Source organism: Camelina sativa, chromosome 18 (genome assembly GCF_030686135.1).
Source record: "Camelina sativa cultivar CO46 ecotype springtype chromosome 18, ASM3068613v1".
Taxonomy (NCBI): domain Eukaryota; kingdom Viridiplantae; phylum Streptophyta; class Magnoliopsida; order Brassicales; family Brassicaceae; genus Camelina; species Camelina sativa.
The window spans coordinates 17,546,201-17,572,032 of record NC_141897.1 but is presented as its reverse complement, the minus strand read 5'-3'; the positions used below and the strand labels follow the sequence as shown (position 1 = coordinate 17,572,032).

General features: G+C 33.8%; 2 protein-coding genes and 1 pseudogene across 5 annotated transcripts; 1 reads left to right on the top strand and 2 right to left on the bottom strand.

The window, feature by feature from the left end:
* The first annotated feature begins 41 nt into the window (after positions 1-41).
* Positions 42-2,399, top strand: LOC104761630 (nicotinamide/nicotinic acid mononucleotide adenylyltransferase). 3 transcript variants are annotated; one of them, XR_015589117.1, is made up of 9 exons: positions 42-232; positions 388-461; positions 771-856; positions 1,045-1,128; positions 1,218-1,302; positions 1,462-1,561; positions 1,656-1,757; positions 1,848-1,906; positions 1,991-2,399. XR_015589117.1 is itself a non-coding variant. In XM_010484747.3 (9 exons), the coding sequence occupies exons 1-9, from the start codon at positions 183-185 to the stop codon at positions 2,085-2,087; spliced, it is 717 nt and encodes a 238-aa protein (XP_010483049.1). In that variant the 5' UTR covers positions 42-182; the 3' UTR covers positions 2,088-2,399. The 3 variants fall into 3 exon arrangements, 2 of the variants coding, with proteins under 2 accessions (XP_010483049.1, XP_087355819.1); XM_010484747.3 differs by having other exon boundaries at positions 1,482-1,561; XM_087499693.1 differs by lacking the exons at positions 42-232; positions 388-461 and having other exon boundaries at positions 1,034-1,128; positions 1,482-1,561.
* Positions 2,400-4,754: 2,355 nt separating this feature from the next.
* On the bottom strand, positions 4,755-17,441 carry LOC104761629 (uncharacterized; annotated as a pseudogene).
* Positions 17,442-20,318: 2,877 nt separating this feature from the next.
* Positions 20,319-24,200, bottom strand: LOC104761627 (NAD-dependent protein deacetylase SRT1-like). 2 transcript variants are annotated; one of them, XM_010484744.2, is made up of 14 exons: positions 23,990-24,200; positions 23,328-23,357; positions 23,121-23,213; positions 22,812-22,931; positions 22,591-22,691; positions 22,389-22,497; positions 22,212-22,291; positions 22,005-22,083; positions 21,788-21,841; positions 21,563-21,659; positions 21,368-21,450; positions 21,225-21,292; positions 21,037-21,139; positions 20,319-20,950 (listed from the first exon to the last, which is right to left on the bottom strand). In XM_010484744.2, exons 1-14 carry the CDS (start codon positions 24,086-24,088, stop codon positions 20,645-20,647), a joined length of 1,422 nt encoding a protein of 473 aa, XP_010483046.1. In that variant the 5' UTR covers positions 24,089-24,200; the 3' UTR covers positions 20,319-20,644. The 2 variants fall into 2 exon arrangements, with proteins under 2 accessions (XP_010483046.1, XP_087356215.1); XM_087500089.1 differs by having other exon boundaries at positions 23,987-24,169.
* Positions 24,201-25,832: the final 1,632 nt, after the last annotated feature.

Sequence of the window (25,832 nt, the reverse complement as noted above, 5' to 3'; positions counted from 1 at the left end):
GATTATACAAAACGCTGCGTTTTAAATTCATTAAACTCTTCACCACTTTATACATATACGATGTCGTTCGCTTTATTCTTTTCACCGTGTCGTCGTCGTCGTTTTTATCTCACCCTGAAACAAAACATTCGCCGGCGTAATCGTTAGAGAGACTCCGATTCGAATTCGATCATCAAAGTTCAATGGATGTTCCCTTACCAGTCGATAAACTATCTGATGGATCAAACTCTGAGTAAAATTTTCGAAGCTTATTCTCGATTTTTGATTCCCTTCATCTGCCTCTTTTTTTATTTCCGAATTTGTAAATTTTGATGACGAGATTCTCACAATGTTTATAGTAAATTTCTGGGTGTTTGAATTTTATTCCGATTTTTTGTGTGAAAGCAGGGACAAAACTTGTGTAGTGCTTGTGGCAACTGGGAGTTTCAATCCTCCTACTTTCATGCATTTACGCCTGTTTGGTGAGTTTTTATTTTTTATTTTATTAGATCAGTTTATATAGAATTCAACGTTCCTATGTTTATCAATTTCGTGTTTCCGATACGATCAATCCGAAATTTCACATATTTTTTAGGCATTATGATCAGTGTTTGTTGTCTAAAGTAGCTTAGATTAGATTATGCCTTGTTGTATTGATTGTGTTAACTTAAGAGGTTTCTGGATGTTCATCATGTTAAACCAAAGTTTTATATCGTTGATGCTGAGACCTTTTGTTCAAATTTATATGTTTCTTTACATCAGACTGATAAGTTCTCTTTTTTCGTCTTTAGAGCTTGCGAGAGATGCGTTACACTCAAATGGATTTCATGTTCTTGGAGGCTATATGTCTCCTGTTAATGATGCATACAAGAAGAAGGTATAATATAACTATTGCTTCTTGAGAATCTTAGTTTCTTTTTCAATTAATGCCTCTTGTTTTTCTAAACCAACGCTAATGGACATGTTATGTGGTGATGATGAAACTATGAGCTCCTAAAGTTCTTCTGCTTACTCTTCTGTTTAATTTCCTTTAGATATGTAATAAAATCATCAGATTCTGTGTAGGACCTTTTATCTGCAGAACATCGTTTAGAAATGTGTAATCTGGCCTGTCATAGCTCTGACTTTGTAATGGTTGATCCATGGGAGGTACTTTCTCATTCCTCGAAAATATTTTAATAGGTTCTCTTTAGAGGAACAGAGCATTGTTTACAAAACTGTGGAAGCTGTTTTTACAGGCATTTCAAAGCACCTACCAACGAACTTTGACGGTTTTATTAAGGGTCAAGACTTTCCTTACCAAAAATCGACTTGTGCCTGAGGGTAAGATAACTGCAATAAAACTGTGTCATTTGTGGCCTTTGGCATCTTTTTACTCATAGTTGATGTCATTTGCATTTTTGTGTAATTGCTGGATCGTCTCAATGTGGTTGCTATGTTTCATCATATGTGTTAACCACTACGCAAATGACAAATTTATAGTATGTCGTTTCTAATGCTAGAGTCTCTCAAAGTCATGCTACTATGTGGCTCGGATTTACTGCAATCTTTCTGCACTCCCGGTGTTTGGATCCCTGAACAGGTAAACCAAGGCAGCATTGTTATCACATAAACAGAGATGTGTTTTATCGATTTTACTCATAGTTATGTTCCTTTCTCAATATTGGGTTTTGAAGGTAAGAACTATTTGTAAAGAATATGGCATTGTGTGCATCCGAAGAGAAGGACAAGATGTTGAAAATATGATCTCTGGTGACGAAATCTTAAACGAAAACCGCGTAAGTATTACCAGGTTTCTTTTCTGATTCCGCTGTTTCAGTCTGTGACACGGGTTTTAGTGAATGGTGTCACCTCGGTTTGTTTTGCAGGCTAACATCAAAATCGTTGACAATATTGTTCCTAATCAGATCAGTTCCAGTAGATTAAGGTTGTGTGAGATTTATCCTTCTCAAGAACATTTCATCTACACACAAAATACGATTTCTCATGCTCATTCCTCTGCTTCTTTCAGGCAATGCATTTCGCAAGGGTTATCGGTTAAATACTTGACTGGAGATGGAGTTATAGATTATATCAGACAACATCAACTTTACACGGAGCTCACATGACAAAAGCTGAGAGGATTATAATACTTAATCAGATCAAATATTACTACACAACCATATAATAATCGTGGTAAGCAAGATGTAATCCGATCAGATACATTTAACGAATCACCAGCTTTGGAAGAAGCACACTATTTCACGACAGCAAAACTCCCTAGTGTCCGTCTCACTCCCATTGTAAGGGCATACCCTATACAATACTTATTTATGTCAAAGCTCTGCCGATTCAAACTTACATATGGTAACTATGCAAAGGATAGAGTATTGTTCCATCAGTTATTCTCTTGAATGGCTCACCATCATCTATTATAAAAACTTCCTGACTCTTCCTAGCATGTTCTCCTTCTTACCGTTTTGCTCTTTTTTGACGCGAAATGCCTCCAATCTTCAGCATAGGCTCCTAAACCTGTACAAGACTCAAGACACGACCAAAAAGACACAAAAGGCATAAAAACACTCTATAAACGACTCAAAACGAGTACTCCTGTTTCACAAACTAGGGTGATGATGGTTTGATCCAGTTTAACTCATTTATTGGTGAAATGTTACTCTGCTTCCACTGACGTTGGTATTCAAAGCTGAGAGAATATTACTTCCATCAGATCAACATTACCACAATACCCATCAAATAATCATGATAAACGGATTTTAATCTTGGTCAAAAAAAAAAAAAAAACGGATTTTAATCAGATAAGGTACATTTACTGAATGCATGCGGGATAAAACATTACAAATAGAAAGTTACAACTCACAATGAAAATTAAGGAGAACAAAAGACAACCTCCGAAACATAAAACGACCCCAAATTAACTTGGATACTCAATCATTACGCAACATGTCTGATAGAATTGTTTCTCAAAAGAGTTCTGATACAACGTTGAGAACAAAATATCTTGTCATTGTATCCTTTGAAAAACATCGGGAATGGACAACGGTCCCGACACCCAATGCAAATTGGCCGGCTGAGAGAACTGTTAAGAAGGATCCAAAATTCTATCCATTTCGGCCTCGTAAGTTTAGATGTCTTCACGAGAACAGAGACGGAGTCTTTTACAGTATCACCAGGCTTCATGTAAATGTCTGTCCCAAGTAAACACTCAACATGAAGAGCGATGCAGCAGTCATGGCATTTATAAAAGAATAGCATTTCTCCTTCTTCTATTTTTCCTTCGCAAATTTCACACCGATCTTGTTGACCGCTTCCCTTTTCCCGATCACAAATGATGAGAATATGGTTGTCATGCTTATACCTTGCCTTATATGGAAAGGTAGCGCAACGATAACATAAAATATAATCGCATTCAATGCAGATTAATTTAGAATCGTCACTTTCCTCTTTGCACATATGACATAGTGTTAGTTCGTACGGTTCCGAAGCTAGGAATAAAGGATGTTTGTGGCCTTGAAAAGCAAATGGTTCGGTAATCAAGGCACACCGTAAATCTAGCTTGAAGTTTCTTCCATCTATATGATGCTCATAAAAGTAGCCAGTACCCTCACACGCACATTGGTTACACTGGAATATACCTTCGTCAGTACCAATTCCTTTGGTAGCAACTTTTATTGTAAGTGGATGTGGATATAAGGGGTACCGTTTCATGCGTGAAGCATTTGCACAATTTTCGTGGAGGATGAAGTTGCATTCCATTCCATCCCACATTTGTCGACCATTATGTCTTTCCAACTTAAAATACTAAAATAGCAACTATTGGATTTGCATGTCTTTCATTTATAGATTATGAATACTCTGAGATTCCTAACAGTTAGGAGTAAAAAAAAAAGGTTTAATCCATATAAAGTTAAATGAAATGAAACTATTTCATAGGTTTGACAAAAAAAAAAAAAAAAAAAAAACTATTTCATATTTTCTTATGAATAATGTACATATCCACAACTAGTTTTTCTATATAGATGATTATGTCTGTTTTTTTGCCTATACATAATAGTTGTCATACTACTAATATACTATATCAATATATTTACACAAATTGTCAAACAACAAAACTTGCAATCGATATCGTCAAACAGAAAAAAAGTGTCATCTATTACTTCCACTTGGAAAAAAATATTAGTTGCCACTTTAAACAAATTGAAGAACTCCCACTTGAAATTTTTGACATCGAACTTAAAAGTACTACCGGTGATCCACAACGATTTAATTCAAATAAATATCAATAAACCGGAGTTGGCAAGCGTTACTACGGTATTTTTTGTCATCGATGTCACGTCTCTAGATCTCTCTCTCGGCTGGTTTCTGTTGTAAGCTGACCTGATAGATAAATACACGTGTGACCTAATTCAGTCGGCATATATCCTAAAATCTTATAAACAAAGTTAAGTACCTGGTCAGCAAATTAGGCTATCTAAGACTTAATTTTTTAGGTTTCGGGGGAATGGACGTGGTTTGTAGCTGGGTTTCAAACATAGATAAGCCTTAAGTACTCGTCATATATATTAAAGCCATTTTCCTTTTTTCTTTTTTGTAAACTAGTTGCTAAAATCCAAGGTAATGCAAATACAAAAAGTAAAGCCATACAAACATTTTTTTTTAAAAGTTACATATTAAAACGAAATTTAAGAAATAAGAAATACAACAAAACCCGAAACAAAAATACTTCAAATTGACGGGATAAAGGGGATAAAGATCGTTTTCCCTAACTATTTTGATGATCAGTCTTCACTACAATACAAAGAACAAAATATTGTGTTCTGCCCTTTCAAATATATTGGGAATGGACAACGGCAAAAGCATCTAGTGCAAATTGGCCGGGTGAGAGAGTTGTTGACAAGAATCCAAAGATCTTTCCGTTTCGTACCCTTAGATGTGAGCCTGACAATAGAGATGTAGTCTTTCATAGTTTTATCAGGTCTCATGTACATGTCTACCCCAAGCACACAATCAACATGAACAGCTGTACTACAGCCATCACATTTATAAAATCGTAATTCTGTTTTCTTTCTAAACCCAAGATACCTCCTTTTTTTTACTTCTCCTATTTTGCCTTCGCAAACATCACACCAGCTTGATCACTTGCCTCTTTTCCATTGCAACTTGTGAGAAAATGACTATCATGCTTATAGCTTACCTTGTATGGGAAGGTAACACAACGGAAACATATATAATAATCGCATTCTATGCAAATTAACTTTGAATCGTTGCTTTCATATTTGCACATCTGACATCGTATATTTTTCTCTGTGTTCCAAGGTAGGAATAAGGGATGCTCGTGGCCTTTATAGTCAAATGGTTCAATTATGGAGGCACACCTTAAGTCTATCCGGAAGGGTTTGTCTTCTCAGCGATGCTCATAGAAGAAGCCATTACCATAACTATCACACTCAAAACAACGAAATTCACATGTCAGCCGTCTCTAAGTTTTTGAGGGCCACCCGCAAAAAAAAAAAAAGGGCTGCTTATGTAAAGAAAATTTGTTTTTTTATGCCAAAAACGGAAAAAGGTATTAGCTGTAGGAAAAAAAAACAAATAAAAGGTTAGCACTTGGACTTGTTGTCTATTTCATGTTGATGGTGAACCATGAGAATCAAAGGTATGAGAGCGAAAGACTATCCACTGATCATAGAGCTGTTTCTTGAAGATTCACAAAAGTTTATGGTAGTTTCTGATGAAGTCCTGAACAAGTGGTTGACACACATCATAGAACAGATCTCAAGGTATGACAAACTCTTTCTTTAAAAAAAAAAATAATAATAATATAAGAGTAATCTTAATGGTCTATTGCTTTTCTGGTTCCCTCACTCCTTGTGTTTAACTATGTTTGGAAGTATGAGATCGTGTGTAAATGGCTGAAAAAAATGTGTTGTAAATTCAATGTTTTGTAGTTAAACTCAGATGATTGATTGCTGGAACACGAGGCTGATTGTAAATATTGTTGATGGGAAATGCTTGTATGTTTTCAACAAGTATGCATTGATGTGTGTGTTTAGTGTTTCAGGTTTATTATGCTCATTTGTTTCAGCTCATAAGAATGATCATGACTTTCTAAGCGGTAACATCCAGAGAGCAGCAATGGATTAAGGGTTTGACATCTAAAGTGTTGAATTGATCATGGAAGTAGGATCAGAGAGCTGTATGTGGGTTGTGAAAGTGCTTTAGAGGATTGTTGTTGAGTCGTCATGTGTCTGAAGGTGAATCAAATGACTGATATTGGGTCTAGATCAATAAATGAGTATAATATCGATTCCATGATGCAAAGGAATGAAGCTACCTGTACCAGAGGCTGATGAGTGTTTCGAGACAGAAAACTGTGCTTGGAAGTCGTATTTGACTCTCATGTTTGTACAACATGTGGTTGTTCATTTGAGTTTCATATTTGATCAAAGTATTTCATGCAAGAGATTGTTACCAGAAGATGGATTATGCTACGAAGCAAGTGTCTATGTCCCACCAGCTGTTTGACGTGTGCATTATAGAATATTAAAATACTATAATTCTAAAATAATTAGTATTCAGAAAGATATATGTAGATTTACCAAAGAATTGCAATATTAAGTAAATACTGTCAATATTTTATTTATTATAACATGAATTTTCTTGTTTTAGTTTAAATTTCTATATCTTAAAAACTGTAAATGATTTTAATTTTCAGTTTTATTTAAGTTTTAAACTTCTAAACAGAAACCTAACTATTATAAGATTGAATGCATTAAACATATATACTCTATCTTTATATTGGATATAGATATGTTTTTAACCATAAATGATTCAACAAAACAATTTTATTACTTTTGTTTCTAATACTAAAAAAAAAAATTTGCTGGTCAACACCAGACATACTTAGTCAATGCCGAATTCTGACAAACAATATACTAGAATAAAATAATTGTGATTTTGAGCACATGCCATCATATATTTGATACATGTGCTCATGCAATATATTTATTTTGTGTAATTACCTATACATTTTTTAAGTTGGGATATGTGGTCATGTAGCTCACTATTATTTTTACAAAAATATTCCCTTCTAAAACTTGCTTTCACAAAATAATAGGCCACAACCAACCTAAGTGAAAGTCCAATCCAAAATATGAAACCATTAAGAAAGATATGCATAGGAATCATCATAGCTCCATGATATATGTAATAGTGTAATAATATCTACACTCTCTAAAATGAATTTTTAAATCAAATTGTTTATAAATTAATATATACTAATTCTATTGTGTAGCACTTTTTCTAAAATCTATTTATTCCTACTAGTGAAGACAAAAACCCCATGATAGTTCTTTTGGTCATTCAAAGTATCTCCTAAATCCTTGCTTATGTCAATGACCAAAGCGGGAAGGTAATCCCTCTGAAGATCATGCTTCCTTAAGTTAGACCAATTTCTTTGCTTAATTATAATTTCGCTACGAGGAGAAATGATTTGGTGTGAGGCAACGGTTGTTGATGTGATATTAAGTAGTGGATGGTTCTTTATATCATGTACATCTTGTTTTAAGAAACTGAGGTGATACATCAACTTGGGGAACATGTGGGTCACATGTCCATTCTCAGTTTATGTGCCACTAATGGGTTTCATGTTTTCTTTTTAGATCCGCAAGCCCATCCATGTCTAGATCCTTCTCATTAAAGATTGCTAATCGGAGTTGATGTTTTAGTCTCTTTTATCATCAACCTTTGTTTACTCTGTCTCAAGGTTAGTTGGATTGTTTTTCTAGGTTTCATTAAATATTACATCTGATTCCGTCTTCAAAGCTCTCTTTAGCTGCTTTAGTATTTACCTCTCTTATATCATCCCTACACCAATAATTTAATACAAAGGGGCGTTCTGCTTCTCAAACTGCTTAAACAAAATCCTCATTATAACAAACCTAATTACTTGGGAGAAAAACACGCACTTTTACCATCTCCAATGGTTTTCTTTATTTTTTTCCTATATAATAGAGATCTCTATAATAGAGGTGAGTTTTATTCCAACATACCTCTATTTTCACCTCTAAAATAGAGATTGTTATTTTTTCCTCTATTTATAGAAGAACCCTTTGTAGGAAAAAAATAAAGTTCCTCTATAAATAGAGGAAAAAATAGCAATCTCACAATTATAGAGATATTGTAGCTAAATTCTAAGATATACAAATATAATAAAATCACATTAACTTTTTCCAAAAGTAGAAAATTACATCTCAAAATTAATTGATTGTTTAAAAGAAGAAGAAAAAACCAACATAGCTGAAATATTACATACTTCAAATTTTAATTAGGGAAAATGGATGATAAAGAATGTACTTCAAGTACTCTTAAAATTGATGTTCCTTCCTATACAATTCCAAGAACAGAATAATGTACTTTTCCCTTTAAAAACTATTGGGAATGGACAACGGCGCTTACATCTGGTACAGATTGGTCGGGAGAGGGAATCGTTGAGAAGAATCCGAACATTTAACTTTATTTGGCGGTCATGTCTATATGAGTACATGGAATAAGAGAGGTATTCTTTTTTAGTATTACCAGGCCTCATGTACATGTCTTTCCCAAGTAGACAATCCACATGAAGAGCGGTGCAGCAGTCACTACATTTATAAAATCGCCTTTCTGTTTTCTCATATGAGAGCGGGCGATAACCTGTTTCTTTAACTTCTTCTATTTTGCCTTCACAATTTTCACACCAGTCTGGTAGATCACTTGCCTCTTTCCCATCGCAAATTGTGAGAAAATGATTGTCATGCTTGTACCTTACTTTGTATGGTAAGGCAGCACACCGATAACATATAGAGTAATTGCATATCGTGCATTCTAATTTTGATAGGTTGCTTTCGTATTTACACATTTGACATAGTGTTCTCTTCTCATCTGGGTTCCAAGGTAGGAATAACGGATGTTGGTGGCCTTGATATTCGAAGGGTTCTATAATCGAGGCACACTGCAAATCTAAACAGAAGCTATCTTCTCCTACAGAATGCCAATAGAAGAAGCCAGTACCATCACGATGACATTTATCGCAAAAGAATGTACCTTTAGCATTAGCTGGTACCATGTTGGCAACATATAGTGTAAGTGGATGTGGATATAAAGGATGTCGTATCATGCGTGGAGCATTTGCACAACTTCCGTGAAGGATGAAGTCGCATTCCATGCATGAATAAAATTCATCTTCACCGATTGGAAGGGCACACCCTCGACAATACTTAATTATGTCAGAAGCATCATCGATCTCAAGTTGTAGATGGTGACTATGAAAAGGATGAAGTATTATTCCATCAGCAATCCTCTTGAATGGCTCACCATCGTCTATTTCATCTTCTTCTTCTGGTATTCCTGCGAGTTCGATTCCATCCCATATATATTTGTGTGTTGCACATTTTGAATGAACAAAATAAGCAGCACATTTCTTGCAAGAGTATGCACCATAGTTGTTGTCGACTTGTTTACGACAGACTCCGCAAGACAAATTTCCAGATGGAAGAGAAGAGGTAAAAGAGATACGGTGGGGGTGACGGGATATTCTTATGACATGTGGAAACCCGATACAGCCTTCATGGATTACGAAGACACACTCGATACATATGTATGTGGGATCAAGCTTCTCAATCATTGCACAGTAAGTGCAAACTAAAGAAGCTTGTGCAGGGAATAAGGTGAGAGGGTGGTGATGGCTTTTTGGATGATCGGAAACACAGGGTACCGTCTTCATCGCACACACCGGATGCATACTTAAATCGCATGTAGTACAGTGATAAAACATATCAAAGACAACTTCCTTACAACAGATGCACTTCATTTCCCTGCTTGCAAAACTGTAAAGTCGAAGAGAATGAGAGGGGTGGGAAGGGTGTTTAATCACAAGTGGAGATTCAACACATTCTTTATGGAACTTTTTTCCACATTGTTGGCATGCAAAATAGCTTGCGCTGGGCATTTCCATTTCGCATGCACCGCACTCGAATTCTTCACAACTCTGTTCTTCATTGTTGCACCAAAAAAGAGGCACTACAGGGAGCTTACAGATACTAGGGTGGTCACAATCAAGCAAAGATTCGTCTTGTTGATCACTTGAGAAGTGAGGGGATGAATTGTATGGGTTTAACTCAGGAATAGCAGCATCATCATCTACTTTGCCACCATCTTCATCGCCATCTACTTTGCCATCATATTCATCGTCATCGATTTCATAATCGTCAACTTCATTGTCATAGTCGTCGTCGTCTTCTTTGCCAGTACCTTCATCGTCATCATCGTCATCATCATCATCGTCTTCGTCTTCGTCATCATCATCATCATCATCGTCTTCGTCTTCGTCATCATCATCCTCATCATCATCATCATCATCAACGGGCATATTTAGTTTGAGCTTTAGGAGTTTGAGACGCGCACGAGGACAAAGAAAAAAAGGATCCATGGCTAGTGCTTCATCGGGATGTGTTAATGTGTATATCCAATATGATTTTTCATCCTTTTCCACCTTACGAAATACACCCACAGAACTCATGACTGCTACAATAATATTAGGGGGATTTGGATTTCTGTGATATTCTTCATCTCCTTCTCCCCCACCTTGCATATATATTATTTACTCTGCCATCTAATCTAATATTAAAAGTTTGTGAATACAGCTAAGCTTGGTCCTTATATATTATTCTTTACTCCAAAGAAAAGTCGTTCATTATTGCTGTCCAATCTTTTATAATATATTCACTAGAAACATTTCAAAAAAATTAATACTGATGTATTATATTATGAAATATTTTAATAGTTTCTGATGACAATAATTCGATAGTGATCTAACAAACAAGTAAAGTAAAAAAAGACATGAAGAACTACCATAAATAAATGTAATCTTCAAAAAATTTATTGAAAATTGGAAAATATAATTATCTAAAATTAAGAGTTGTGATCGGAAGAAAAACGAGCGGAAGTAAAAAAATATATAGACTAAGAGGGGTTATTGGTTTCATGATTTTAATGGATTTGAAAATCCAAACAAAAATTATGTATTATTCAATCATTGATTTTAAAATACTTATCAAAATTAGGTGTTATTAGTTCTATGATTTACAAATACTTGTTAAAATCCCATGTTATTCATTTAATGATTTGTTTTTTGGATTTCAAAATCCACAGTATGTTTTAAATGGATTTGAATGGATTTGAAAGTGTAAAATAGAAGGGTTCAAATCTAAGGATAAAACATGTTATTTCAAAATCCATGTGTTTTGATTTCAAAAATTTACAATTCCATATGGATTTAAAAATTCCATGTGTTATGATTTACACAATTTTGAATGAACATGTATCACCAAATATAATATTCTTTCCAGGTTTCTTTAGTTGTCATGCTTGAGTAAAATATTTGTTTCATAATTGTCGTTTTAGAATTTCAATACATATGTTTGGTAAAAAAATTAAATTTATCCTAATTGTTTTAATGTATTAAAAATATATTTTTAAAAAAAAGATAAATTAAAAAATTTAGTTAATTATTTTAATTCTTGTGAAAATAACTTTAAAGAACAACTAATTTGAATCGGAGAAAGTATATATAAAAAGTTACTATCAATAAACTCTACCGTATGTGGCATATATACAAATTCAGTTCTAATCATTCTAAAACTCTTCGGTTAGATGAAGAATTATATGAAAACCTTTTAAATTTGAAATGATGTATTAATGTTAGTTATTGGAATTAAAATTGTTTCAGTTCATCCATACTCTATTATAAAAAAAAAATGTGTGCCGACTGCCGAATCACAAAAAAATTGGTAGTTACTTTTTTTTTAGCAGAAAAAATGGTACTTCCTCCGTTTCAAAATATAGGATGTTTTAATTAAAACACGCAGATTAAGTTCAACCAATCAGAAACAATACTGCATAATATAAAATACTAAACTAATCTAAAAGTTGCATAGAAACTTGAAAATATCATATATTATGAAACAAAAAACTTTTCTAAAACATCTTATATTTTGAAACGGAGGGAGTAGTTATTAAGAATAGAAAATATATACAGAGTTAGAAAATATATAAACATTTCAATAGACATAGTAAAATACAAACTAGTAGAAAGAAGAGTTGGAATAAAATAATATGAATATAATAACATAATGAAAATACACAATCTTAAATAAGTGGTGTAATTTTTTTCGAAGACGTCATTGTAAAATATTTTCAAATTAATGAAATTACAACATATTTCCAAAGAATTACAATCTTTGTTAAAAACATCCATAAAAAACAGTTAGTAGGATTGCTATTTTACTATTTAAAGCGATCATCGAAAATTCAAATTAGATTTCGTATTTGAAGCGATCATCTGAATTTGAAACATCTTATTTGTTGATAAAATCTAAATTTGAAAAATATCTATTAGTTTAACTATACGGTTTTAATAGTTAGAACAAACTACATGTTCTGTCTATCAAATGGACTAATTAGAAACGTCTACAAGAAAATGCGTAAAAATTGAGCACAACATAAGTATTTTCTATATTATGTCTTATAACATCTCATATTGATCATTACTTGTCCACCACTACCTAACAACATCTCATCGTTGATCATTAATTACTTTTATAGTTTACCTGTCCACCATTTCGTTTTCTAATTGAAAATAACAACTACGGGCTTATTGGGATCCGGCTTATTGAGCATGGCAGCATGCTTGTCTTCTATATTATATAATAAAATCCATCAAGATACAGCTAAAATTGATTTATATATTAATAATTTTTGGTCAAGGACCTAAGCCTAAGGTCTTTTTCTAAATTTTTTTGGTTATAGCTAGAAAAGTCGTTATTTATTGCGATCTTTCTTTTTTTTTTTCTCAAAATAAGAGGTGGACGAAAAAGAGGGGGACATGATCACGTAGGAGTAGGACAATGTCAACTGCAACATCACACAAAATATTAAAGAAGTCCCACTAGAGCCCTTTAATTTATACATCTCTTCGTAAAATTATACAACATCAAACATAATTATAGTTCATACATCTCCTTAACTCTAAATCGTATGTAAACAAGTGTTGTGCGTGCGATGAATGAGATCAAATTTTATCTTTAAAACCAACTAATTTATAACAACGTAGTATCGTAGTATAGTGGCAGACAAAATTTATAACAACAGTTTTTTTTATAAAGATGTAGAAACTTATATAGTTTGAAATTAACATCAATTGCTTAGGATTGAAAATATGCTTTTTAATATACCCAATTAACTGAAATCAAATCAAATCGTTAGAGGTTGATTTATCATTGATTTACATGTATTTTACGGGTGGGAGGTATACATGGAAAAGGGATCATGTGGAGAGTACTTTCATTTGTAAGAGGTTGGATTAGGTTCTGTATTGTGCACAAGCAAGGTTAAAGTGGTACGAAGTAGTGGTGCAACATCTTCCGTTTTTGTCATCAGATCATGTTTTATTGTGTGTGTAGTTATGTCCGGAACAAAATCTGGACCGAGAAGGCCATTTTGCTTTGAAGCTGCTTGGTTGCATCATGTAGGTTTTAAATACTTAATTACGTCATACTTTGTGGGATTCCGGGTTATCAACACTAGAACCACTTAATCGACTAAAGTGGAAGTTAAAAAAGTGGAATAAAGAAGTTTTTGGTGATTTCCATACACGGAAGAAAAAATTGGTTGTAGAGTTAAGAGTTGTTGGAAACGGCTCAAACAGATGCCTTGATTGCTTCTTCTTTTTTTTTTGGGACAAAGTTGCCTTGATTGCTAAGGAAGAACAGTTTTTGAGGTACTTTGATGTGTTGTTAGAACAGGAAGAGACATTATGATTTTAGAAATCAAGAGAAAATATGATTACTCTAGGGGATAAGAATACATCATTTTCACCTTTCTACTATTATTTGGAGAAAAAGAAAAACAATAGAATGCCTAAAGCATGAGGATGACCAGTGGGTGGTGGACAAGGGTGAGTTGGAGAAATTGGCATTATTACAGGGAAATATACTCGCTGGATGGGGTTAGTACGAACAGGGAGATAATGCCAAAAGAGGTTTCACGGCTTTGAGTAGAGATGAGAAGGCTGCTTTAGATAAACAGTTTACGAAAGCTGAAGTTGAGATCGCAGTGAAGAGTATGGTAGTTTTAAGCCCCACGACCGAATGGTTTTCAACCGGTGTTTTATCAAAAGTGTTGGAAGGTTGTGGGGAATTTGATAACAATGTTTGTACTGAATTTTTTTGATTCAAGTGTGCTTAAGAGGTCAACAAATGATGTGTTACTAGTGTTTTTGGCGAAAGTGGCAAAGCCCGAGAGGATAACCCAATTTTAGGCCAATAAGCTTGTGTAATGTTTTGTTTAAGGTGATCACAAAGATGATGGTGATTAGGCTTAAGAATAGTTTCAAGATGATGGTTATTTCTAAGTTGATTCGCCTGGCTCAAAAAACAGTTTCATCCTGGGTAAATTTTTTTTTGATAACTCACTTTTGCAAAGGTTATTTGATAATATGGGGCTAGGGCTGAGTGGCCCACTATTTTTAGCATGGCAGTTTGCTGGGGTTGAAGATTGAGATGCATATATGTTTTTGGGGACAGAGGCAACTGTTGGGATAGGGTGCATTTTCTCAAAGATCTAGCAACAAATGCCACAAGGACTCACTCATGAGTAGGAGTAAAAGACACACCAAAGTTTCGAGTAGAGAGGTTAATTTTTTGTATGAAACCAAGTGATGGGTGGGTTAAAGTCACCACGAATGGTGTATCTCGTGGGAACTCAGGTCTAACCTCTGTTGATAGTGCTATTAGGGAATATGGTGAATCTTGGCTCAGTGGGTTTGTGGTACATATAGGGATTTTCACAACCCATTTGGTAGAACTATGGGGTTTATACTATGGGACTGATTGCATGGGATCATAGGTTCAAACTGGTGGAGTTGGAGGTGGATTTGGAGCTGGTTGTTGGTTTTTCTGAAGTTTGGGGAAAGGGATTCTCATCCCCTGCCTATCTTGGTGCTTAGGCCAATGCTTTTTTCTAAGGACTGGTTAGTATGTATGGCTCATGTGTATAGGGTGGCTAATCGTCTAGCATATGGGTTAGCGACTATGGGATTTCATTAGATGTGGGTTTGCATTTATTTGATTCTTGTACGGATGTTACTCTTTAGTTATTAGCTGATGATGCAAATGGGACTCCGATCCCGCAGAATGTTAGGATGCAATTTTTTTTGTTTACAGTAATAAATGGTGGGAGACAATTGTGTCCCCTCCTCTTAACAAAATTAAGAAGAAAAAAAAAACCCTATTAATTGAATCATTAAGTAGTGCCATCACAACTATCTAGAAGAAGAGATAAAGCGTACATGAGATCCAAAATCAGCAACTTCAACGTGATTGTTCGAATATTTACCGGATACACTTAATCGAAGCTAGTTGATTCAGAGTTGATCCACAAGAACCCGTGGTACACTAAAGATTTATGAGAGTTTTAATTAGCTAAAGCAAAAGATATTTGTTTGGTTTTTATGTTCTTTAATAAAAATGCGTAGGGAATAAACGAGTAAACTTGTATAATAGCGAACATTGGGTTACATGGTAATTCAGAGATCAACAACAAATAAAGTAACGAAATAGAAATTCAACTACAAAGAACCGTTCACAAACATGGGCACAAAATTAAACTAACCCTTTTTAGGAATTAGTCATTAACGTTGACTACTCATTTGCTAAACTTTCATTTGCAACCTCTTAGTCAATTTTGCATCATCAAACAAGTCCACTTAGTTCACAGTGCATTCTAATATCAATTTTAGTTGATTAGAAATACATTGTTCAATTCACATTGAACACTTTTGATGCATAGAAAAACTTAGAAAGTAATATATCAGTTATATTATAGCATTAAGAACATGTAAATAAAAAGAATATAAGAGTTTAAAATCTCTAACAACAATCAAATCATTGAATCCCCTACTTAGAAACCCAAATCCCAGTTAAGAAACTACTTAGACATAGCAAAAGAAACAACACAACGAGATTGGACTGATGAAATAAAGAGTAAAAGAGTTTAGAATTCTTCACCAATTGTGAAGAAAAATGAATGAATCTCAAATCTGCAAAAGATAAATTACAAAAGTCTCAAAGCTTCAAAAACTCAAAAAACACAAAGCATAAGTCGTTTATTACAGACATAAGAAAAACAAAACGGGCTAAGAAAACTCGAACTGGCCGTCAAGGAAATATTACCGATCTCTGTCAGATGTTGGACCGATCGGTCTGATACACTCTAGTACTTTGGCTGGTTTAAAGTGGACCGATCGGTCCAGATGTTGGACCCATCGCTTCTCACAGCGTCTCAAAATTTCACATCGACCGCTTATTCTTATCACGACAAAACAAAGGGTACCGTCTTCATCGCACACACAGGATGCATACTCAAATCACATGTAGTACAGTGATAAAACATGTCGAAGACAACTTCCTTACAACGGTTGCAAATCATTTCCGTGCTTGCAAAACTGTAAAGGCGAAGAAAATGATAGGGGTGGGAAGGGTGTTTGATTTCAAGTGGAGATTCAACACATTCTTTATGAAACTTTTTTCTACATTGGAGGCATGCAAAATAGCTTGCGCTGGGCATATCCATTTCGCATGCGCCGCACTCGAATTCTTCACGATCAGGTTCTTCATTGTTGCACCAAAAAAGAGGCACTACAGGGAGTTTACAGATTCCAGGGTGGTCACAATCAAGCAAAGATTTGTCTTGCTGATCACCATTTCCTTTGGTGAAGAAGTGAGGGGATGAATTGTACGGGGACAACTCAGGAATAGCATCATCATCACCAAAATACACATGGGATGCTTCTTCTTCATCATCATCATCATCCTCATCATCATCCTCATCATCATCATCATCATCATCATCATCATCATCGACATATTTATCTTCATCGTCATCGTCAAAGTCATCGTCATCGTCATCGTTAGGTACTTTGCCACCATTTTCGTGAGCATCTTTTTCATCGTCTTTTGGATCATCATCATCATCGTCATCGTCATCTACTTTGCCACCATCTTCATCGCCATCTACTTTGCCATCATCATCATCGTCGTCGTCTTCTTCTTTGCCACTACCTTCATCGCCATCGTCACCACCACCACCATCGTCGCTGTCGTCATCATCATCATCATCATCAACGGGCATATTTAGTTTGAGCTTTAGGAGTTTGAGACGCGCACGAGGACAAAGAAAAAAAGGATCCATGGCTAGTGCTTCATCGGGATGTGTTAATGTGTATATCCAATATGATTTTTCATCCTTTTCCACCTTACGAAATACACCCACAGAACTCATGACTGCTACAATAATATTAGGGGGATTTGGATTTCTGTGATATTCTTCATCTCCTTCTCCCCCACCTTGCATATATATTATTTACTCTGCCATCTAATCTAATATTAAAAGTTTGTGAATACAGCTAGTGGACTTCGTCGTTATATAATATTCTTTACTCCAAGAAAAAGTCGTTCATTATTGTTTTCCAACAGCTGTCCAATCTCTTATAATATATTCACTAGAAACATTTCAAAGAAAACTAATACTGATGTATTATATTGGGAAATATTTTAATAGTTTCTGATGACAATAATTGTATAGTGATCTAACAAACAAGTAAAGTAAAAAAAGACATGAAGAACTACCATAAATAAATGCAATCTTCAAAAAAATTATTGAAAATTGTTACACAATATAATTATCTAAAATTAAGAGTTGTGATCGGAAAAAAAACGATCCGAAGGGATAGCTAAAATTAAGTAGCATATATTTTTAGTATATTAGCTAAAAATTATTTAAATAATTTTGCCTATGGCCTTGAAAACTCTAGGCACGGCTATGCAAATGTCTCGAATGTCGCATGCTTATTAGTCGTAATTTCATGGGTTGCGAAAAAAGTTGTGTTACGGAAAGAGTTGTGTACCGTAGTAGAATTGTTTGTAATATCTACATAACTGATCTATACTATTAAAGGAGTAGTACTCAATAGACTTATTATCATTGGATGCCAATGATAATTTTGTTTTGGTACGTTTTTCATTAAAAATGATTAGAAAATTACTTAATTTAATTAAATTAATCTATAGTTACGATTTATCTAAATGATCATCATACCCCTTGCTCGACCACTTAATTATGATTGGGTCGGGACGCGGATCCTCTTTAACCCGAAAATAGAAGAAATAAAATTTGGAGATCTTTTTGTACTCCAGGTTTATAATATTCGGATCATGTATGTTCTTTGGTTCAAGAATAATTATTCATGTCACCAAACAGAGGTATAATTCCTATAAATAAGGAAACTGGTATCCGAGTATTTAATGGTTTCAGTAATATCAAATACTCCCTCTGTCTCTAAAAGATTGATGTTTATAAACTTTTACACATTTTAAGAAAACAATAATTACTGAGTTTAAATATATTTTTTTCTTTGACTAAAGAGTTATTATTTAATTTTAAACCAATAACAATTCAAAAATTTAAATATTTTCAATGATTAATTCTTGAAGTTTACAAAACATCAATCTTTGTGGGACAAAAAAATATCCCAAAACATCAATCTTTATGAGACAAAGAGAGTATTAACTACTACCATACTTAATCCCTATAATTATTACGAATATTAATAATAATGAGAAATCTTTAATACTTATGGATTGTGACTTTGTTGCTTCCAAAATAATCAATAGATTAAATACCAAATTATATATATATGTAAACTTATTTGATTTTTCTTTTATATTGTGAGATATTTACGTAAACAAAAAATCAACTTAATACAATTAAATAAAAACAAATCATCATTTAGTTTAGATTTTTCAATATTTCCTTAACGAAATTATAGTAATTAATTATGATTAATATATATGTAAAGAATAAAAAAAGCAGAAATTTATATATGTAAAGTACTAAATATTTTGGAATATGGTTCATAATCACTATAAATATATGACTAATATGTTTTGAGTACAAATGAGCAGGAAGCTTGATTTATCAGGTATCCAAATTTAACAGTTTAATTTGGTTATATATTTGAGCATATTTAAAATTTTAAAAAGTAAACATATTATAATATATTTACGTTTTTTAAAAAAGTTTAAGAGATTATAAATATTTAAAATTTTATAGAGTGTTAAATTATTATAAATATTTGAACTCCGTCGAAAGTTTAAAATATTATAATATATTTAAGTCTATAAAATATTTAAGTAATATTAATATTTTTACTCTTAATATTTTTAAAATCTAAAAAAAAGTTTGAGTTAAACCCGTTAAAACAAGTATTTTTATCAAACTATAAATTAAATTGGTTTTTTACAATTTTGTTAATATTTGATATATTTGATAAATATTTAATATTTATTACGTTTTTAACAAGCAACTTCTCCTCTTTTGACAACAAACCAAAATAAAGAAAAACGCATCCTCTTACAAAATTACTATCCGATATTGCAGTGTGTCTATCTTTTACAAAACTATTATTTGATATTGTGCAGTGTCTATTCTCTTACAAAACTACTATCCAATATTGCGGTGTGTTTGTTTCCGTGAAAAACTACATTTTACAAACTATTTACTATATTAGGATTTTCAATTTACTGTGTAACTCCAAATATACAAATAAACATAAACAAAGAAAATAAGTCAAAATAAAAAACTATATTACAAAAATATAAATTACAAAAAAAGTAACTAACAAAATATAATCCCCTGCTGTAATACGGAGTATCACCTATGTTATTATAATAGAATTAGATCAATTATTTTAACTACATATGTTGTAATAGACGGAAAAAATCGGCACATCTAGCGGATTCTAACCTAATGTATAATGGTTTGTATTAGTATCATATTGTGGTTACTATCCGAATTTCAACTTCGCCATTGTTAGCAAAACAAAAATATATTATATGTCAACCTTCGAACTTGAAGTTTCACAACAGTTTAATTTGTTTTAGGATCTATCAATATACAGCTAATTTTGGTTGACTTTTTATTTTTATTTTTGTGGCATATTATATTGAAAATTCGATCAAGATACAGCTAGAAGTAGTAGAACTGGTCTTTTTATATTACTGTCTTATTATACAAATTACAAAGTCGTTAATTATTGATTTCGATTCTCTCTCTGCTCTCTAATATTTTTCTATTTATGTAAATGATTTGCTGGACGAAAGTCGTAGAACATGTCCTAAAACCTAAATTCACGCAGAACATCCCAGATGGTAAACATAATTGTAATTAATATCTGAACTTGTGCACATTCCTAACATCCAAATTCTTTTCTTTATATGGCATCGCTGCTGAGTCATCATGTAATTTTTTATGATATTCAAACAGATTGCGTAAGTTGAAGCTACAAATACAAATAGCTTCTACAAAAGTTTGACCGATACTGAACCAAACCGAACCAAGATTACCATCTTCAATTCCTGGTTAACTTGTGTTTAAGAGAACTGAGTGTGGACCAAAAACAAAATTCACTCAAGCCCTCAAAACGCCGCCGATAACTTCCATATTCCCTATTAATGCCGGTTAGCCTATTGTTTGTTTGTTTTATATACACAAAAGCTTCTTCCTTTTCTTCTTCTTCCTATGCCTTTGTTTCTTCTTCCTGTGCCTTTGATTTTCGTTTGCCTGTTCTAGAACGTTTACGTGACGTTCCAGAACCTTCCAGCTTCCATTTGAGTTCTCCATTAGCATGCAGAGATTGTTGACAAAGGAAAGTCCTGAGACTGGTCACAGTAGCATACACAATAGCCTCACTTCTCGGTTCAGAAACCGCTCTTCTCTCAACTACACCGCTCTGCCCGCAACTGGACTCTTCAACCGCTTTCTCTCTCAGGCTTTGTAGCACAGCCTCCTTGTCAATAATCTCACCACGCTCTTCTGTTGAGACCTACATAGTTTTTTTTAAAACGGTGTGATAAAAATGCTCATGAGTCAAGATATGTAAGTGCATTCATAGTACTAGTCTTAATAAACCTTGAATTCAAATGGGAGGCTAAGCTGAGTGGAGACACTGTCACAACCGTCACTGTAGTTAACTTTCAAGAATATATTAAAAGTTTCGTTTCGCGCTGTTCTCCTGAAAGAGGATGAGAATGTATGAATGTATAAGAAGAGTAAGACATAGGATAAGAACGGACTTCTAAGGAGGAGTTTAGTTTCACCTTTTCATAAGAAACGGCTGCTTATCAAGAACTGCATCTTTGTACTTCTGGTCATCTGAGAATGAAACCTGGATTGCAAATGAAAAAAGATCAGAAAGGACTTTGATTTTTTTGGCATTGGTTTAGTAGTTTCTAGAGATTACCTCAATCGATTCGATGAATGGTAACTGAGAAGTCAATCCATGAACACTTGCAACACGCAGGGTCCAATTAATAAACCTCTGATCTGTAACACAAATGAAAAACATGTGAGTGAGAGCTACGAAGCCTAACATAAGAAAAAAAAGCTTGACACACCCAACTACAATGCAGGTCATGTAAGATTCAGGAAAAGCTACCTCCGCTTAAAGCTTGAGTTAGGATTATCTGGAAAAGATCGATTCTGACATATGGAGGAATCTTCATGTTGAGAGATTCCATGACCCCTGCAACCACCTGCACATCAGAATTTTGAAGGAAAACAATCTATAAGACTCCATTTGGTTGCAGTGCTGAAAGTAATCTGTTATATATCACTAAGATTTTGTCCAGAAATGTAGAAACAACAAGAGGTAAAGTCTTACCTTATCAACAAGACCATGAATCACTACATTTGCTTTCTTGTCCTTCGGTGTTTTCTGCAAGGACGAATATAACCAGTCCACAATTCACCATGAAAAATTACACAGACCAGAAAAAACACATTCTTCAATATACATTCCAAAGAAAATGTCAAGGCTTATAGTCAACAGCGAGATATGTCCAGCGAACCCATAAAAAACTCGTGTAGATGAAAATTACCTGAAGATTAACTATCACGATCTTGCCTCCACCTCTAAGACACTTGAGAGGCAAATTGCAAGCAGGGGTTATCTGCAAACTGCATAAAGAGGTTAGGCTCATAAAACAATCAAAATACAAGAGATACTCCAGGGAAGGGAGGTGCTTGGCTAAATGATCAAAGTATTGAGGAAACAAACATGAGAGTTCTTATGAGTCATTGATTACCTGGTTCCCAAACAGAGTACAAGATCAGCCATTTTGCAGTGCTTCTCTGCAGGATCAATTTCTTTTGGAGGCAAAGCATCCTGCAGTATAAGAGTCACAAAAAGATTCATTTTTCGTTCTTAAACTCCTTAAGTAAAACCGGTGGACTCTGATTCAAAGGCAACGGTTTTGTGTTACCTCCCAATCCAAGACCGAATCTTTAAGTTTAGCTCCACATTTTTGAACAGAACACCTTCTTGATGTCTCCTTCAATCCAATAGTTTCCACCTCGAAATCACGTAGGTACCTTTGAAATTTCGAGAAAATCTGTTACTGATTATGGTCCAGTGACCATAATGATAGATAATGACAGCTCTCATAACATATATTTCTGCCTTACTCAGCTCCACATGATGGACACATCTCCATAAAAGAGTCTCCATGCAGTTCAGAAAGCTTCTCTCTTGGTATTCCAGATCGAAGATGTAAGCCATCCACATTCTGATCATTTACAAAGCAGCATATAATTGAATATTAGAGATGTAAACATGGAGACAAGATCCTCTCAGTGATCAAGCATGGTCATCAAAAAAGTAACTCTGTAGGGAGAAAGAGGATTACCTGACTGATGACAAATTTTAAAATGCCAGCTCTTTCTAATTCAACCAAAGCCATGTGAGTCATGCTCGGCATTGCACGATGAAACGGCAGAGATGCTTTAGGTAAATCTTTTCCCTCGCGCTGAAACCAATAAACATGGATCACAAGTGTTATCTTTTACGAGATGATACTTTTTTAAACGATAGGTATATATAACCAGACAGTCCAAGGAAATGCCATCAAGTCAAGCCAATCGATGATAGAATTCAAACTCAAACTCGTAGAGTAAAATAGTCAAAGAAAAGAGGAGTAAAAAGCCTTGGCTCAGACCTGTAAAGTCCAAATTCCTTTAGGGCCTCGGAAATCAGGAATACCACAAGAAGTTGAAATGCCAGCACCTGTGAAGACTACTAGATGCTTACTCTGCAAAACATAAAACCATCCTTTTTGAAGATATTTACATAAGAACAACGAAACAAAAACAAAAATACGCAAAAGCTTCAAGAAGAATATGAAAAGAGGACACAGATCCAAAACCTTTTGAATCATCTTAGCAAGTTCTTCGATCTGCATTTTCCCAAAACCAAAATCAGACAAATATCAGAGTTAGCACAATGATGAAATAGACAATAAACACGCCAAGATTCGAGCAACCAAATCCTCTATCAAACCTCATTTGCCAAACATTTTGGCTAGTTAGATTAAAACAATGATACACAAAGAGTCAAATTCTACACACAAAGGCTTTTGCACAATCAGTAAATAAAAACCGTTCACATTGTTAATTTAAAGAGCCCCACAAGAAGTGAAGAGACCTAGCTCATCTTAAGATGCTTGATATAACCCAATTCCAATTCTTCCAATTAACACAACACAATGCAAGTACAAAAACAAGTACGGTAAAACCTAAACTATACGAATCATTAAGTAATACTTCAACTCTTCAATAACCATCACAACCCATCTAAAAGACAAGATGATAAAGCGTTAAAGGCTTAATATGAACATGCGATCCAAAATCAAACACTAGGACAGAACACACGAAGGATCAACTGTAAGAAATCTAAACTGCTAAGCGACCAATCCAGAGACAACAATCAACGAAACGTGAAATTACATAAGATTCTGGAGAAAAAAAATCGAGTAAACCCACAAAAACCCAGAGAGGAAACAAAATAAAGAAACCCAAGAAGAACAACCTTGCATTGTAGAACATGAGAAGGGTCGAAGAACTCGGCCATGCCGACTTGACCAACATCTTCAATGAAGGACAATTTCTCTGCGTAACCTAAAGACATTAGATTTTTTTGTCTTCTCCTTTGGACAAGAACAACAACCCTTCTTCTCGATGTATAAAAAAAAGCAGAGGGGATCTCTCTTTCTTATAGACTTCTTCTTTCTTATATTTTCGTTCTTTTTAATTATTTTTTATTATAAATCCGGAATAATTATTTTTGATATTATTATGAACCCTTGATAAAGAAGTTTTTGATATTAATAAACAACATAAAAACACAGAGATTATAAAATAATTTTTTTACATTAAATTAAGTTGATGTTATCATTGTAACTTTTTTTACATTTTCACAAAAAAAAAAGTATATATATATAAAATATAAGACTATTTTATCCCTAATTGTAAAAATGTAGAACCTAAAGTGATGATAGATTGATCAAGTTTAACCCATTTCTTGGTGAAATGTGTTAGGCGTTTTTCAACACATTCAGTAAAGATAAAAATAAATGCGATGATGGGAAGAAGTTTTTTTTTTTTTTTTTTTTTCTTGTTTGCTGTTTATATGCCTTCAAAGATGGGAACATATTCACTATGCAATTTTTTCCAAGTTCACGTTACATATTATGCACCCAACTTAATACTGGTCATTGTTTACAGATCTGTTTCTAAACTTTTTACGTGTATAAGTCATCAAGGATATTTAACAAAATTTGTTATCTACTATACATTAGCCAGTTACAAGATATTGTTGGATATTCAATCTATTTAAAGGTTTACGGAATACTCGTCGTCATTTTGGGTCAATATTTTGATGGTAACACAAATCATATCGTCATTAAAAGCAAAAGAGGAGTTTGTCATTTCACTATCATGCAGCAACAACTAGTGATGGGAAAAGTTATGCCATCAATCATTTCGCTAGCTAACTAAAATATAGTATATGTTTATAACGTGTACTACGCGGGCTACTCGCGTCGAACAATACGAGACTCACGCATAATATATTGATAATCTGGACGGTCACTCAAAACCACATAACTTGGTATTTTCAATACCCATATCCAGATTGAATATACTCAAAAATATCGCAATCGACAACTCATAAATCTAAGATTTACAACATTTTCAAGAGACATTTATTCTCAACCAACATCTTAAAATACTCCAAACAACCGCGTATCACTTCACGTAGTCTTCATAAAGCATCACACATTCACACTTGTGTCTAGGTTAACCGTCTCTTTAGTGCATGGTACCGTTCATTCCCACCCGAACAATCATCTCCCGAGAATGCTAAGGAACAGACAAAGACGATAACCAAATTCATGCACACCTTAAAATGATCAAAAATTAATAATCCAACAATCTTCCCAAAAATTTTTTTAAACAATTGTACCATACATAGTAGCATATAATATCACCTAATTAACTCTAAAGGGAAATAACATAATTTTTATTAATTAAACCCAAGTTTTTCACCAGAAAACAAAAACAAAAAAAAGACAAATGGTAAGATATTTCTTCAACGTACGTTAAGATGACAATCGATCCGTAGTTCTTTATATTTCCCGTAGGCCATAACAAAAGATTCAGACTAAATTTTCACACGATCATCTTAAAACTCATGTTACCCATACCATGTATTTTTTGGGACATCTCTTTTCATGAGTATATATGGTACCGCTATATAAATTCCAAAGTAATACAAATGCGTTTTAATTTGTCATTACATGAGAAGATTTTGTCTACATCCGTTGAAAAGACACAAACGTTTTCTTCAGAAATTCGCCAACACTTACGACATG

Coding starts and splice junctions, on each gene's coding strand:
- LOC104761630 (XM_010484747.3), top strand. CDS start 183: ATGGATGTTCCCTTACCAGTCGATAAACTATCTGATGGATCAAACTCT. Junction 1,129..1,217: donor TAATGGTTGATCCATGGGAG/GTACTTTCTCAT, acceptor CTGTTTTTACAG/GCATTTCAAAGCACCTACCA. Junction 1,562..1,655: donor GTGTTTGGATCCCTGAACAG/GTAAACCAAGGC, acceptor TGGGTTTTGAAG/GTAAGAACTATTTGTAAAGA.
- LOC104761627 (XM_087500089.1), bottom strand. CDS start 24,088: ATGTCTTTAGGTTACGCAGAGAAATTGTCCTTCATTGAAGATGTTGGT. Junction 22,292..22,388: donor ATTCGGTCTTGGATTGGGAG/GTAACACAAAAC, acceptor CTTATACTGCAG/GATGCTTTGCCTCCAAAAGA. Junction 20,951..21,036: donor GCCTCCCATTTGAATTCAAG/GTTTATTAAGAC, acceptor AAAACTATGTAG/GTCTCAACAGAAGAGCGTGG.